Source organism: Idiotropiscis lumnitzeri, chromosome 5 (genome assembly GCF_059441095.1).
Source record: "Idiotropiscis lumnitzeri isolate Australia: NSW breed Sydney's pygmy pipehorse chromosome 5, RoL_Ilum_1.0, whole genome shotgun sequence".
Lineage (NCBI taxonomy): Eukaryota > Metazoa > Chordata > Actinopteri > Syngnathiformes > Syngnathidae > Idiotropiscis > Idiotropiscis lumnitzeri.
Window position 1 is genome coordinate 3,097,371 of NC_142395.1, and position 17,235 is coordinate 3,114,605.

Sequence of the window (17,235 nt, forward strand, 5' to 3'; positions counted from 1 at the left end):
GACCACTCCATAGAAGATGACTGATGAAACCACCGAGTCATAGAAGTTCCTGAGGAGTGTTCCCCGAATGCCAAAGGACCTCAGCCTCCTGAGTAGGAAGAGTCTGCTCTGACCCTTCCTATAGATAGCGTCTGTGTTGTCGCTCCACTCCAGTTTATTGTTCAGATGAACACCCAGGTACTTGTAAGTTGAGACCCTCTCAACGTCTGTTCCCTGGATATTCACTGGTGCAGGTGGAGAGTGCCGACGCTTGCAAAAATCCACCACCAGCTCTTTGGATTTCTCAGCGTTGATTTGGAGGCGGTTCTGCTTACACCAGTCCACGAACCCCTGCGTAACCCCTCTGTACTCCCGATCGTCACCGTCCGTGATGAGGCCGACAATCGCAGAGTCATCAGAGAACTTCTGCAGGTGACAGGTTGTGGAATTGTATTTGTAGTCCGAGTTGTAGAGGGTGAACAGGAAGGGAGCCAGAACAGTTCCCTGCGGCGCTCCCGTGCTGCAGAGGAGCACGTCAGACACACAGTCCTGTGTCCTCACGTACTGTGGCCGGTTTGTGAGGTAGTCGTGGATCCATGTGATAAGGTGGTGGGCCACTCCCGCCTGCTCCAGCTTGTCTCCCAATAAGGCGGGCTGGATGGTGTTGAAAGCACTTGAGAAATCAAAGAACATGATCCTCACCGTGCCCCCCGCCTTCTCCAGGTGGGAGAGTGAAGTGTGGAGCAGGTAGATGATGGCATCATCCACACTGATACCAGGCTGGTATACATCCATCTATTGGCTAAGATTATCCTCACGAGGATCGCAGGCGTAGTAGAGCCTCTCCCGGCTGTCTTTGGGCAGTAGGCCCAATCCTGACAAAATAATATGACACTCAGCAATAAACGTACAATTACCCATATATAAAATCGGAACGCCGGGAAGCTTAGGCAAGGACAAAGAAGCCAAGGATCGACAATATGTCACCCAGTTCTTTCATAGGCAAGGTGGGTTAGTATTTCATATTATGGAAAGTTCTGGAGCAACAGCTTGTTGTCCTTTCCTAATTTTGTACATTCATATCAACCCTTTAAGGCCCTGTGACACTTAATTTAGCATCTGCTGCTGATTTTATCTATCTATCTATCTATCATTATTATTATTATTTTATTAATTTTATTGTTTGCTTGTTGATTCTTGTTCTATAGATGATAATGTTCACATTGCAATAAATCCTAAAAGGCAATTGGCCATTTTGTTTTTGGTGGCGTTTGCAGAGATTTTATTTGTTTGTCCACAGAGAATTTTAATGGAAGAGGTTATTTCGTATATAAATTAAGTTTTGAATTTGCTGGTAATTAATCTTGAGGATTTTATGTTTAATTATTTAAAGAAAGAGATAGTTTTGGGATATAGGGCCTCAGTCTTTCAGGAAATAATTGAATCTACATGAATTTTATTATATTTTCAATGGTTACGCAAAATGGGCTCTCTCTCTCTCTCTCGCACTCTCTCTCTCTCTCTCTATATATATATATATATATATATATGTGTATATATATATATACATATATATATATATATACATATATATATATATATATATATATATATATATATATCGACAGCCATGTCTTCTAACTCTTCCGAAGAGATCCCCAAGCATTCCCAGGCCAGGGTTGTCTTGCCGGCCGGTGGGACATGCCCCGAACACCTCCCCAGGGAGGCATCCAGGAGCCATCGTAATCAGATCCAGAACTCGTGACTATAGGTTGAGGGAAGGAACGTAAATCGACCAGTAAATCGAGAGCTTCGCCTTTTGGCGCAGCTCCTTCACCACACCAGACACAGGAAGAGAGCCTGCACCACAGCAATCCGCCTGTTGATCTAACGCTCCATCCTCCCATCACTCGTAAACAAGACCCCAAGGTACTTGTACTCTTCCACTTAAGGCAGGATTTCTTCCTCGACCTGGAGAGGACACTCCACCCTTTTCAGACTGAGAACCATGGTCGCAGATTTGGATGTGCTGATATTCATGTGTGTTCTGTGTCGAAGTTACCACTGGGCCTTGCAAACCAACACTGCTGGAGTGTGGCGCTTGTGGGCAGTCTTGAGAAATGTTTTGAAAATAAATGTCTGCAAAGATGTCTCCATTTAGATCGTATTCAAGAATCCAAGAAAGCTATTAGAACAGTCTTTGAATTAAATATACTTCCGCCTCCATTCTCACAACCACTGCACTGTCTGCCCTGAAAACAGGAGGAGGAGATGGCAGCAGAGGCGACAGTCTTTAGTTCCTAAAAGTGTTAGGATCTTCCCAGCGACCACTGGGAAATATACTGGACTCTTAAAGCGCAGACACAGCAAGATATAATTTAACAAAGGTATTTATTATTACTATAAATGGAGAAAACACAAGTCAATCAATTATCAAATGTAACACAGACAACGACCAAACAAAAACCGCTGGTGGACAAACTCACACCAGGAAAGGGAAACTGACGACGGAACAAAAGGCGCTTGCAAAAGGCAAGGAATACAGCGAACATAAATTGCTTACCGCGGAAGGGCAAGAGAAACCAATTCGAGTGAGCGAGAACAAAAACGAGCAGAGCCTTAGCTGAAAACGGGGAAACACAAAAACGTCAACTGCAAAGTGCAGGGCGAGGAGTCTATACAATTCAACAATTGGGATCATGAACGTGAGCGATGCAGGAGAATATTCCGACGCTGAGTAGTCAGCATAGGAGGCTTATGTAGTGTCTTAATCATTGGGTTGACGAGAGTCAGGTGCACGGCTGGCGGGCGCGTCTCCATGACGACGTGAACCAGGAACGAGTGCTGGAGGAAACGCCCCACGTCAGCTGAGAAAACAAAACAAATAGCATGGCTTGACAGAACGGATCATGACAGTACCCCCCCTTTAACGAACGCCTCTTGGCGGACCACCTGGCTTTGACGGATGTGCAGCGTGAAAGTCCCGGATGAGAGATGGACCCACGATCCAGGAGCGGGGAACCCATTGACGCTCCTCCGGACCATAGCCTTCCCAGTCGACCAGATATTGGACCCCCCCTTCCCCTGCGCCTAGAGTCCAGAATCTCCCGCACCGTGTACACCGGGCCACCGTCGATGATCCTCGGAGGCGGAGGTGGGGTGGAAGGAGGAACCAGAGGGCAAGACGACGCAGGCTTGAGCAGGGATACGTGGAACACCGGATGAATCTTCATGGTGGGAGGCAGCTTGAGCTTGAGAGACACGGGGTTGAAGACCGCTTCCACCTCGAATGTCCCCACAAATCGCGGACCCAGTTTGCGGGACGTTTCCACCAGATTGAGATCGCGGGTGGACAGCCAAACTTTATCCCCCACCTTGTAGATCGGGGCCGGGCGGCGACGGCGGTCGGCGATCCGCCGATTACGCTCGGCAGTGCGGGAAAGGGCCGCCCTGGTCTCCTTCCAGACGCGGTGTGCCCTCTTCAGATGGTGCTGGATGGAGGGAACCTCCTCCACCCCCGCTTGGGTTTGAAAAAGCGGGGGCTGGTAGCCATAGGCAGTCATGAAGGGCGAGCGCCCTGTGGCAGGCGAGATCAACGTATTGTGCGCATACTCCACCCATGGCAAATGGTCGGCCCACGAAGACGGCCGGTCGAGGCAGACGCACCGAAGAGCCGCTTCCAGGTCTTGATTCGTCCGCTCGGACTGGCCGTTGGACTGGGGGTGGTACCCGGACGACAGGCTTGACGTAGCCCCCAGGGACTGGCGGAAGCGCTTCCACACCCGCGACACGAACTGTGGACCCCGGTCGGACACCAAGTCGGATGGGATTCCGTGAAGCCTGAACACATGGAGCACAAGTAGGTTTGCCGTCTCCAGGGCAGACGGAAGCTTCGGCAGGGCGACGAAGTGGGCGGACTTGGAGAAGCGATCTACTATGGTGAGTATGACCGAATTGCCCCTGGAGGCCGGCAGGCCCGTGACAAAATCCAATGCAATATGTGACCAAGGTCGTGGAGGAACTGGCAAAGGGTGCAGAAGTCCCGCTGGGGGTTGATGTGAGGCCTTACTCGAGGCACAGGCGGGACAGGCTTTGACAAAGTCCTTGACGTCCTTTCCCCATGCGGGCCACCAAAAACGTTGGCCGATGAGCCTGAGGGTACGTCAAGCCCCTGGATGGCATGCCACCTTGGATGAGTGACCCCACTTCAGTACCTCAGCGCGATGTTGGGCCGGCACAAACAGCCGACCTGCTGGGCATCCGGGCGGGTTGTTGGCATCGTCCTGAGCTCCCCGTATCCGCTGCTCTACCTCCCACTGCAGGGCCCCCACCAGGCGATGGCTTGGCACCACGTTGTCGGGTCCCGATTCCTCTTCCACCGGATCGTGGATGCGTGACACGGCGTCCGGCTTGGTGTTCTTCGACCCCGGGCGATACGTCAGGGTGTAATTATAACGGCTGAGGAGCAGGGACCAACGTGCCAGGCGAGGACTAAGTCTCTTAACAGTCCGGATGTAAGACAGGTTTTTATGGTCCGTGAACATGGTGAATGGTTCTGTGGTGCCCTCCAACCAATGTCTCCATTCTTGGAGTGCCAGGACCACCGCCAACAGTTCCCGATTTCCCACGTCGTAGTTAGACTCGGCAGGGGTGAGCCGGCGGGAGAAGAAGGCGCAGGGATGGAGTTTCTGGTCAACTGGAGAACGCTGGGATAGGACTGCCCCCACTCCTGATTCTGAAGCGTCCACCTCTACAACAAAAGCACATTCGGGATTAGGATGACGCAATACTGGGGGTTTAGTGAAGGCTCGCTTCAAGTTACTGAACGCGGTTTCGGCCTCTTTATCCCACGTAAACCGTGTTTTCACAGACGTTAGGCGAGTAAGGGGTAGAGCTTGGCGACTGTAGTTTTTGATGAACCGGCGGTAAAAGTTCGCAAAGCCTAGGAAACGCTGCAGTTGTTTACGGTTGGAAGGTGATTCAACCATTCAACCACCGCACGAGTCTTGGCCGGGTCAGCCTTAATCTGCCCCTTCTCGACAATGAACCCTAGGAACTGGACTGAGCTCTGGTGGAACTCGCATTTCTCTGCCTTGACATATAGTTTGTTTTCCAATAAGCGTTGTAAGACAGCCCGGACGTGTTGTTGGTGTTCCTCTGGGGAACTCGAGAAAATTAGAATGTCGTCTAGGTACACAAAACAGCACACGTTTAGCATGTCTCTTAGAACATCGTTGATCAAAGCCTGAATAACTGCGGGGGCATTGGATAATCCGAAAGGCATTACCAGGTATTCAAAATGCCCTAAGGGGGTCTTGAAAGCTGTCTTCCACTCATCTCCCTCGCGTATTCTAACCAAGTGGTAGGCGCTACGTAAATCTAACTTGGAGAATATCGTGGCCGATTGCACTGGAGCGAACGCGGAGTCTAGCAACGGAAGCGGATCGCGATTTTTAACAGTGATGGCGTTCAGACCCTTGTAATCCACACAGGGACGCAATGTTTTATCCTTCTTCTCGACAAAAAATAACCCCGTGCCTACTGGAGATTTTGAGAGCCGAATCAGCCCGGCTGCGAGGGAGTCGGTGATGTACTCTTTCATCGCTTCCTGCTCGGGCTGGGAGACCTTATACAGGCGCGCTGAAGGGAGCCTCGAATTGGGAAGAAGATTGATGGCGCAATCATACGGACGATGCGGAGGTAAGGACTTGGCACTATCTTTACTAAAGACCGATCGCAGATCGTGGTAGACTTTGGGGACGTTATCTAAGTTAATTACTTCGGGTGGCACTGCCCGGGCCCTTAGCCCTTCTTCCGCCGAGCGTAAGCAGTGGGCATAACAGAAAGGACTCCAATTCTCGATGGACATCCTGCCCCAATCTATCACCGGGTTGTGCGATTTCAGCCACGGTAACCCAAGGACAATCGGTGCTGCCCTGGAAGGCATGACAAAAAAGGATCGTTTCTCGATGTGATTTCCGAATATTTTTAGTGTTAGCGGTTGTGTTACCCGTCGAATATCCGCCAGGAGGCGCCCGTCGAGATCGCACAATTTCTCGGATTTGCCTAATTCCGTGACCTAGCAACCTAATTTAGCCACTAAACCGGAGTCAATGAAACAGTCATCTGCCCCTGAATCGACCAAGGCACGAATCTGGATGCTGGTGTCCAGTCCCATAATCTCTCCGTCCACCTCAAGCCTCATAATGTCCTTAGGTCCTCTGCCCCGTTGTTCTTGGACCTCGAGGCTGGAGTTCTCTTCCCCGGAGTCGAGGTGGGCGAGGTGGCCGGCAGCTGACTTACATTGGTCTGCTTGCGTCTGAGGTGATGTCCGGCGTGGAGGTCGGGCCGGACACGAAGACACCCGGTGACCCTGTAAGCCGCAGTAGAAGCAGGCCCCCGAACTGCGCCGTCGTTCCGTCCTCCGAATCCAGCCGGCCGGCTCCGAGCTGCATTGGTTCATCGGCGGGCGAAGGCTCTAGGTGCGCCGGCTCGGTGCGACGGTGCTCCGCTTCTCTCTCAGGCTGATGAGCTCCACCAGCGTGGCCGCATCTTCGCGAACAGCAAGCTCATCCTCTAAGGCCGAGTTCAGTCCTCGACGGAACACGGTCCGCAAGGCACAATCGTCGAAACCGCTCTCCGCCGCGCGAATACGGAAGGCGATAGAGTAGTCCGCCACCGATTAACTACCCTGGGTGCAGTCTAAGAGTTCTGCCCCAACCTCTTTCCCCCGGAGGGGATGGTGAAACACCCGCTGGAATTCAGCCAGGAAGGCGGAGAAGGAAGACCGAATGTACGGACGGGCATTGCTCACGGCCATGGCCCAAGCACTTGCTTAGCCAGTGAAGACACTCATAATAAACGCTATCTTGGCACTATCATGAACGTACGTGAGGGGCTGTTGATCGAAGATCAACCGGCAATGATGAATGAATTGCCCACAGAGACCAGGTTCCCCCCCATAGCGGGGCGGGTGAGGTAGGTTCGGTTCGCGACCGTAGTAGCCGGGAGGTGGCATCCCGGACACGGTAATACGACAAACCTGTCTGACCATTTGAATCGCTATTACGAGCCCCCGTATAACCAGTTCAGACTCATTAGTGGGACCCAATGTAAAACCATCTACTCAAAAAACAATGACAAAGGCCTTTATTGTAACACCTTATGATAAAAAGTCCAAACAGCTTCGACAAATCCCGAATGCAATAACTTTTCGCATGGCGAAAGACACCGTGCAACCAACTCAACGCCGTCATGAAAGAGAGGTTTAAAAAAAATGATCCGCACGCTCAACAAAAGGTATAAAATGCCGTGGCGCACATATTTCGATCAAGTGGCCATCCCAGAGCTGTATAATAAACAATGCAAAGGCTTCCCAAACAGAGCTATTTGAGTCATCTGGTGAAAATTTTCCTAGTTTCAATGTACATTGCAGCCCCCCCCCAAAAAAAAACAATAAAAAAAAAAAAATATATATATATATATATATATATATATATATAAATCATCGACCACCTTAACTCCGATTGGCTGCCTTAAAAATGGAGGCCCCAAACATAGTCCACCCGGACTCAATGTCCCCTGCCTCTCCTGGGACATGGGCAAAGTTCTGCCGGATGTGGGAGTTCAAACTCTTTCTGAGAGGGGATTCTGCCGGGGTCTCTCCCACCAAAACCTCACAATATGATTGGGTCTGCCTGGTCGGACCAGCATCTACCTCCACCATTTGAGCCAACTCACCACCAGGTCGTGATCAGTTGATAGTTCCGCCCCTCTATACACCTAAGTGTTCAAAACATACGGCCGCAAATTCTATGATATGACTACAAAATCAATCATCGAACCGCGGTCTAGGGTGTCCTGGTGCCAAGTACACATACGGACACCCTTATGTTTGAACATGGTGTTCGTTATGGACAATCCATGACAAGCAGAGAAGTCCAGTAACAGAACACCACTCGGGTACAAATCGTTCCTCCCAATCACATCCTTACAGGTCTCGCTGTCAGTACCCACGTAAGCATTGAAGTCCCCCAGCAGAACAAGGGAGTCTCCAGGTTATCAAGTGGACCTCACAGTCAAAAGGTTGTGGGTTTGAATCTCTGTTCGGGCTATATGCCGTCTAGATTGCCCATAGATGTGAGTGTTCGTGTGTATCCTTGTTTGTTGACATGCCCTACAATTGACTGGTGACCGGTGCAGGATGTACCCCGCCTCTTTCCCAGGTATCTCGGATAGGCCCCAGCCTATGACCGTGAATAGGACATTAGACATCCAATGGTGTCATATTTGCATGGCTTCTTTGACATAATAGCATTTAATCTGTTCTAGATAGAGGGAATTTTTTTTTTTACATTTATTTTACCTTAGCGGTTGAATTCTCCTGTCTCAATGCCTTTTGCATGACACGGACTTCATACTCGGCTCGGTAGTGTTCCTGAAAAAAACATATTTTTTCATATTAGTTATCAGTAATATTATCCTTGATAAACAACCTATAAGGCTATTAGTAAAGGTCCTAACAAGTAAATAAAAATGGAGACGTGAAACAGGTAAAATTAAATAATAAGGTGAGAGATATTTACTGAGCCAACATGAAATCATCAAAACAGAAACACATGGGTGATGACAGAATTTTTGAGTGACACTTGCAACTGCAAGTTTACTTTAGTACTCAGTCTTGCATCAGACACATCCACACTGAAGATTGCTTTCACACTAACATATTTTAACTGTGCTCTAGTTTGTGTCCCTCATTAGTGCAGTCCAGTTGTGCAGGTGTGAACACAGCCCCTGGTTCCAAAAAAAAAAAAAAAAAACACATACGGGGACTGCCTACACTTGGTAGTCTTGGTAGGGTTCCAGTAACATTCTAGTGTGGTTCCGTTCACATTTGATGTGAACGCAATCTGACATTGGTTCACTACAGCCTGCATATGAGTGCATTCATTCTTTCACTAAACAGCTCATTAACATATTTGTTTTTTTTTTTTGTGATATGGCATGTGCTACGTTTGTTTGTTGTGATGCAGCATGTGCAGAATAGAGCACCAACATTAGCAATAGCATAGTCACTTAACAGGATCCTTTTGGTGAGACAACAACTGGTAAACTGGAAACAGTACACTTATGTATTCAGGAGTGGTTAGCACCACACATCTGCCATGTCTTGTTTCAACATGTTTGCTACAATATCAAATAGGAGCTTTCTCCTTTTTGTCTTTATTTGCACGCCTTCATTTGTGTATCGCTCCCTTCCATTCAATTTTACAGAGAAGATTGTGTATTTCCTTTACAAAAAACAATTTTCATGTCATGGTGGCAACATAAAAATAATTGACATACCTTTTTTGGGCAGGAGACACATTGACACCCACCCAGAAATGCCACCCTGTTTGGGCGCAAATATCTCACATACCAGAAACTGCCACAGATGTTAACTTTGAAGTATCTAAATCAGCGTTAGGTCTGGATGTGAATGGTTGCTGTCTACTAGACAGATGATTAGTCCAGGGTGCCCAAAGGCAGTTAAGATGACCAGACACAGATCTTGATTGCAGTTTCATCATTGATTGATGGTTCAATTTTGACGTAATTACAGCCATTTCTCATCCGTATATTCCTAGATTAACAGAACCACTTACATGGCTACTAATAGTAGCTTTGCTGAAATTGTATCTCCTGAGATAAAAAATATTTACTTAATATTACATACTTACAAAATGTTCATAATATCCAGTTATGCACCCATATAGCAGTTTTAAATAAGGAACAGAATGCAGGAAGATAATAAAAGTACAGGGCTAAGAAATCCACAAATTGAAAATATAGCCCCAAGCATTGACAGAAAGGGAGAAGATAACCTAGAGATTACAAAAGTGGTAAAACTTGTACTGCAGACTTACTAAAACGTGTTAAGTGAGGTAAAATGTAAAGCAAGTCAAACCTTATGTTCCTCCTGTAAAGTACACCATAAACAAGAAAGGGACGACATGTCAGCCATTGTTTATATGACTACACATCAATTTATACATTACACATAGTCAGCTGTTTTAATAATGGTGGAAAAATTGTGATCTACAACTTTTGACATTTTTCAGAAAATTTGTTTTCTTTTATTCTCCATGAAATTTCATACTGCATTTGATTTAAACGGCACATTTGTACATATACATTAACTACAAATACTAAACAGTCTTACTTAAAGTAAGAAATCATGTAGCTATTACATTGTTTTTGATCTTTCTTACAATTAGTGCTATGAACATAATATGCACAGTTCCCAAATTATGCCTCAATACCGCCATATGTATGAAATGCACAGATTTTCAAAATTTTGCATCATCTTAGAATCTCATTTATTATTTCACCTTGATCAAGTGCCTCATAACCAACATGTGAAACTGCTGCAAAACAGCACCCCTTGATCTAACTGGTGTCAAGACATGTCAAGGCTACCTTGTTACCATTAGGCAATTACAGCAAACTAAAACTAATGTACTTATAGATTTGAATTTTAAAAGAAAAAAAAATTTAATCAACTAATTATCATAACACTGGTCTGCATAAAAAAGCTACAATGAATGGGGAGATATTTGTGTCAAAATTATTCACACAAATACATGATTAGTCATTTGTAAATATTCCATTCTGCGTTTGAATTGTCTAATTTGCATTTGTGTATCAGTGGACGCGCTTGTATTTATTTATTTATTGGTATATGCGTGGTGTTTTCTGGTCTCGCTTTATTTAGGAGATGATCAGTCCTCGACTCAATCTCCCTGCTCAATCCACCACCTCCCCGCCCTGGAATTTTCTATTTATTTATTTATTTATTGTGAGTTTTGATTTGGTGTTTTTTTTTTGTTTGTTTGTTTTTTTTTGGGGGGGGGGGTATGCTGAGCTGCATGAAATTTCATTGCCAAATTCACAGTTGTGTTTATGTGCAATGACACATCAAAGGAAGTCAAAGTCTAAAGGAAATGGCAAGACCAGGACTGTATAAAAGAAGTAACAACTTTACTCGTAAGATAAAAACTGTACCGTGAACAATATATGTCCCAGGACATACAGTACACAATATAAAAGAAAGTCTGCCCCAGGTGAGTTTGACATGTAAAGTAAATGCTATGAAATAATGTATAGGTTTTTTTTGGGTTGATATGTTTTTTTTGTGTAATTTCTTTCAATAAATCCCACCACCAAAGGAAAACTCCCATATGTGTTGATTTCTTGTAAAACTGCCATTTTGGGAAGAATACAAAAAAAAACAAAATACCGTAATTTCCGGGCCATAGGGTGCTCTTTAAAGTCCCTAATCTTGCCCAAAACAAACAAAGCGCCTTGTGAAGCGGCGCGCCCATTATATGGACTAAGCATCATTCGCGACCATCAAGCCTTTTATTCATTGGGCTGTTCGGAGTGCATGTTAGCACACCCTGCTGGTCAAGGTCTGAGTCATCTATGCTTCTAATTGACCGTGACTTATACATTATGTGACTATGGTGTTTGGGTGATGGTGTAGGAGAAAGCTGGACAAAAGGGCAGCTGTCCACAATGTTGTAGTCTGTCTTATAATTTATGTTATTGCAAGCAAGAAACGTCCCAGGTTTAGACAACAGACAAAAAGCCCAAAGCACAACAGCACATCTCTCTAAACAGCCATGCAAATCTCTCAACAGCCATGTGATTGGCTGAGTCTGAGTGGCTCCCAGAAGGCATTGCTCTAATGGCTCCCAAGAAGCCATTGCTATATCATTTTGTGTTATTTTTATTTCTTTTTGGTATATTGATGGCATGAGAGATACATGTTTTGTGTTAATCTTATTTCTTTGTTTCATTGTTTGCTTGTATGCTGAGTTTTTTTTGGTTTTGATTTGAAACCGTGACTCTAAGGAGTGTGGTGACCAGTGAAGTCCCTCCCCTAACCTTGTCTAGTAGGCTAATGCCAAGACACCTTTTATTGGTTAGAGTCATTATTATTGACAGTGATTCCTATTAGTTTCATGACATCTGTCAATGAAATGGGGTGATACCTCTGGCAGCGATTCTTTATGGGATTGACTCCTGGTGAACTGGCATCGGCCAAGCTAGCGCGAATGTGCTAGCGGGAGCAGCTGAGCTAGCGCGAACGTGCTAGCGGGAGCAGCCGAGCAAGCGCGAACGTGCTAGCGGGAGCAGCCGAGCTAGCGCGAACGTGCTAGCGCGAGCAGCCGAGCTAGCGCCTTGTAATGCGGCGAGCCTAGTATATGCATTAAAGACGGAAATATCACCCTCAACTGGTGTTGCGCCCTTTGAGGCAGCGCGTCGTATGGCCGTAAAAATACGGTAAATAAAATTGATAAAATGAAAAAATCAGGATGAGTAGGTGGTGGACTAGATGTAGTGAGGTATTTATCAACCACAGCACAAAAGGAGCACACACAAAGTCACAGTCGTCTTTTTACGCCTTCACAGCAGAGGCTACATGTAAAACCCGCACTGGTGTAGAATGGCCCAAATTTAATTTTTATTGTGTTCTGAATGTCCTGGGAAAAATGTTGTTCACGGTACTACTTACTTCTGAATGTATGATAGATTGAATGACCTTTTTGATTTTGTTTGTCAGTGTCTTGCTTATGATTGCTATATATGTATTGATTAAAAAGAGAGGATGATAACTAAATGGCAGAGTGTAGTCTGTCAGGTTTTAATAGCAATGTGAAACGTGTAAAGCTGTGTTCATACTAGAAGGTATTTTGTTGTCATCTATCGTTCTAACACAGATGAGAGCCTGCAAACCGAAAATATTTATAGAACTCTGCAGGGAAACCGTCTTGGCCAGGTGCCTTGTTACGGGGCAGCATTAGAGCATAATGCATTGCAGAATTCATCTTGGGTTTATGGCCGTTTGAGGGAATTGGTTTGGTCCAAAGTCAATTGGGGTAGATTGATATTGTCCAAAAATGTGTAAATATCTTCCATTTTTGGGGTATGTGATAATGTTGATAATAATTACTGAATATTAAATCAATCATTGATTTTGGATTGTGATGCAATTTCCCCGTCTTTGGTTTGTTCAACCAGTTTTGCCAAGTGTGCCATGGACCTATTACTATGATGTGATACATTCAGTCTGAGTCTTTCAAGAAGAAATGGTGTTTTTTTTTTGAAAGGTCCTTTGCTTCCATTTTGTATTTATGTAATTCATAACAAATGCTTTCATGTGGGATTGGTGGCGTATAGGTTGTCGAGGACTTTCATTTTCTTTTCCAATTTTGATTACAGTTCTGTACCTTTCCGTTTTTTTGTATGGTGAATATGAAATTATTCTGCCCCTTAAAACAGCTTCACTGGTTTGCCAAAGTCGAGTTGCGGATGTATTTGGAGAGTCATTCATTTTCGTAAAAGATGTTCAAGCAATGATGTATTGAATCTCCATCTAGTAGTGATGATTTATTTTGTATTTAGTGTGTGTGTAATTAATCAAAATTAATTTCTTTTTGAAACAAACGCAGATATTCATATGCAGGAAGCCCATCGCTCGGCCGTGGTAGGCAGTGTTGCTGTCTCCATTGAATTGGATCGAGCCATCTCCATTTCTTGTTTGAAAATTGGCAATTGAAAAACGGAAAACAAGCCTTTGATCTTCTATTATGTGTGTATTTTATAGTTAGGAAATAAAATGCAAATGTTTTTTTTTTATTATTTTCATCGAGCTCCTTTTGAAGACCTTCTTCTGTTACTACTTCTTCTACGATGCTGTAGCAGCAGTGCCAGTGGCCAAACAAACGTCCATGCAAAGAGAATCTGTTCCATATGTGATTTCTTAAATAATTTTTTTTTGTCATTGATATCAACTGGAAAAAATGATAGTCAATTCCTAAGAAATATCTTTTAAATTAAGTTAAGTACTGGAGTTAAGCAAGGACATTTTTTATGTTGTTCGATATATTTTTCATGACACATTTGCTACTCATTCACGCTAAATTCTGTTCCATAAATGGAAATACAGTAACTAAAAAACTTTGAACACTGTTATATTGATACGTAGATAAATTTGATTGGTAGCTCACTGAACAAAAAAAGTTAATAAAAGCAATCTTCTATAACATATTGGACATCTGTATATACCCCGTGGTATATATTACCTGTTCAATATTGTGTACCGATTTTTGTATACTTGTATGAATAATAATAATCATCGTCATCTTCATCAGCAGTTACCAAATCCGAAAAAAGAAATCGGTGCAAAAGAGCATGGCAAAGATGTTATCGCAGAAGAACAACATCTTCCGGGTCAAAGCAAAAGGAGCTTGAGGGAAATAATATTGAAATTTGAATCTTGTATCCTGACGTGTTAAATAAACACATACCAGTAATAGAAGATCATATTAAGGCTCGTTTTCCATTCATCAATTGCCAATTTTTAAATGAGCGCGTATTGTAGTTTGTCCGATTGGTGGTGCCATAGCGTGACATCATTGGGCACTGCACGTCGTTTTCGTAGCCGCTGATTTGCATTTTGATTGTGAGCAGCCAATCAAAATGACCACTGTTTTAGGTTCTGCGATTAATGGCACAAAATTAATTAAAATTACATGCAAAAAGTAGTTATTGGTGTCACAAACAATAAATTCTCAGCCATTAAGGAGTCTGATTACCGCCTGATCACAAGCAAATTCCTTCCAAGAGAACTCAAATGATTAGGCTGTTTATTTATTGCTCCTTTGCGTACGCTGGCAGTCTTTTCGTGGCTGACACAGCGAGTGAGGTGGAAAGCCGCACTTACTTTAACCGTATTCGATTAAAGTTGCGTCAAGGTCCTAAATTTGTAACCTGTTACCTAGCTGAGTAACTGTAACAATAATAAAAAAAATGGAGAGTAACACGTTATATTACTTGATCTCAGCCAAAATGTTATACAAGTAAAGTGCACTGCAAATAAATGACCCCACTAACAAGTTGTGTTTCACAGAGGAGGCGAACCAGGAGGTGCTACACATGCAAATCGGTAAAGTGAAATAAAGTGTCAGGAAAGACCCAAAATGAGTCCTTCAATGTACACTTGACTTTTGGCAAAAGTTTGAGTAGAACCACATTAGGGCGAAGAGCCAACAGCTATGAATAGAAATGTTGAATTCCAATCAATACATATCTAGACATAAAATAACCAATTAATAAATAAAAGGAGCTCTAAGACCGCAACACGTAAACGACTGACGTGAGCCATGACAAAGAGCTCAATGTCGAACGAGTATTAAATCTTTATAATATCATCAATGTTATTTGTTGTATTTTACAACACAGGGCACTGAGGTTTGAGATCTATGCAATAATAGGTATCAAAATTATATTTTTAATCAATTTAGCTTTGAAAAAGGACTATGTATTTTATTGATATAAATGTTTACATGTTATGTATTATATTTGGATTCTACATTCAAAACTGCCTTAAAAAATGTTAGCTACTTTGTTTATGCTTTTTTTTGTTTTGGTTGCAGACCAGTGTAAAATTGAATGGAATTATATTTTGTTATGTGACTTTTGAAATGATACATGAATTGTGCAAAAAGAATAAAAACAAACAAAGATTTGTAATAATCTGGACTGCATCTTTAATTATGTATTGTGCTTCAGCTCACCTCCTCTTCCTCTCCAAAGCTTGTCAGGTCCCAGACATAGTTTAGTCGCATTTGTCGTCTCTTCCAGTGCTCCATGAAGAGAACAGCTATACAATGAACCATACACAGTTAAATGTAAAACTCATACTAAAGTAAAACAGTTATATAATTTAATTTGTATTTAAGTCGGAAGTGTGTTGAAAGACTTGTCGATGTTAACTTGTTGCAGATGACATCATTGATATATACAATTGGAAGTAAGCAAGGTTGTGTATAGGGCACTTTTTAAACACGCAGTCACAAAGCACTCCACAAACACAAACGAGCAAACAAGAAAATTTGAGACAGATAGGTTAAGGCTGACAAACGTGAATAAAATAGACAAGCAGGCGAACACGACACCAAGAAAAATAAAAAAAAGACGCATTGTTTTTTTAGATAAATTGACTCTGAGGCTTTGTACACAACCAAGGGCACACGTACAGGGAGCGTGATTGGTTCCCAGCCGCCAGATGGACCAATAAGAGCACAGGTGGATTTATCCCGTGAACTGATTGGCGTACTAAAGATTGTAAATCCCCCCAAAATAAAATGTTACAATAAAAAAAATAATAATAATAAAAAGTCAACTTATCATGAGGGTTCCAGTCCCAATTTTCATGATCCGTGTCGGTCATGTCAGTGTTTGTGTTATTTTCTTCACCTTCCTGCCATGTGCTCCTTTGTTTATTTCTGTCAGCTGAGTAGGGGCGTTTCCCCTCAGCACTCGTTCCCCACCAGCCACGCACCTGTTCCCCGTTAGCCTCACACACCTGATGCCCATCTGCTCCCCTAATTACTGGACTATATGAACACCTCACTCCAACAACTCATTGTCGGTGCATTGCTCCGTTTGGACTGTCACGACCGCTCCCTGATCTCGTTCACGCTCATGTTCTCGCTCCCGCTCCCGCCCTTGCCCTTGCCCTTGCCCTTGCCCTTGCCCTTGCCCTTGCCCTTGCCCTTGCCCTTGCCCTTGCCCTTGCCCTTGCCCTTGCCCTTGCCCTTGTCCCTAGTTTTTGTCACTGTCTTTGTTCCTCGGTTTTTTGTTCTGTTTAGTCACGTTTAGTTCGACTTTGTTATTTTGCACCCTGCCACGTTTGTTTGTCCTAGTACCTTGTTTGCCTTTTGGTTTTGTTTTGTTAAATAAATTCCCTTTAAGTTACCCTTATCCCTGCTTCCTCGCATTTTGGGTCCACCCCCTCCTCGCCGACCGGCGAACCTGACACAATTAACCATGAAAAACAAAGAATTACTGTACTACACTGTCATTGGACAATAAAGCTGGAGAAAAAAAATCTATAACAACTTATTTTCTATGCCGCCTTGGCTGTATATGTCTCACACGCTGAAACAGCCAAGCTTAAAATCAAATTTTTAAAAAGTTAGAAATTGCAAATTTTCGGCATTCATTGTAAAATCAAGCGTTATTGACAGAGCAAATGGTGGTGGCCCACTGAAAACACAAAAGTGAATGGTTAAAATACATCTGAATAACAATTGTGCATTCCTTTCCAAAATCACTGCACGTTGCAGCCTGTTTTGGGACATGGGAGATCGTTTCTAACCATACAGAACATCATCTAATATTGCACAGCATTTGTCAGTGGAAAAC

At 43.9% G+C, this 17,235-nt stretch overlaps 2 protein-coding genes across 8 annotated transcripts in view; both read right to left on the reverse strand.

Moving 5' to 3' along the window:
• The window catches only part of ano1a (anoctamin 1, calcium activated chloride channel a), an 85,000-nt gene that overhangs the window by 24,697 nt on the left and 43,068 nt on the right, over nt 1-17,235 (reverse strand). For 6 of the 7 annotated variants that reach the window (XM_088296588.1, XM_088296586.1, XM_088296590.1 and 3 more), the window contains exons 13-15: nt 15,603-15,688; nt 9,926-9,937; nt 8,345-8,416 (exon numbers count right to left, since the gene is read on the reverse strand). In XM_088296588.1, coding sequence (XP_088152714.1) covers nt 8,345-8,416; nt 9,926-9,937; nt 15,603-15,688 — 170 coding nt within the window. The remainder of the gene's footprint in view (nt 1-8,344; nt 8,417-9,925; nt 9,938-15,602; nt 15,689-17,235) is intronic. The other variant, XM_088296587.1, reaches the window with a different exon arrangement.
• LOC148335986 (uncharacterized) lies at nt 1,617-3,542 on the reverse strand. Its single transcript, XM_088296593.1, has 2 exons — nt 2,932-3,542; nt 1,617-2,846 (listed from the first exon to the last, which is right to left on the reverse strand). Exons 1-2 carry the CDS (start codon nt 3,540-3,542, stop codon nt 2,843-2,845), a joined length of 615 nt encoding a protein of 204 aa, XP_088152719.1. The 3' UTR covers nt 1,617-2,842.

Bases quoted from the DNA above. Each gene is read 5' to 3' on its own strand.
- LOC148335986 (XM_088296593.1), bottom strand. From the start codon at position 3,542: ATGACTGCCTATGGCTACCAGCCCCCGCTTTTTCAAACCCAAGCGGGG.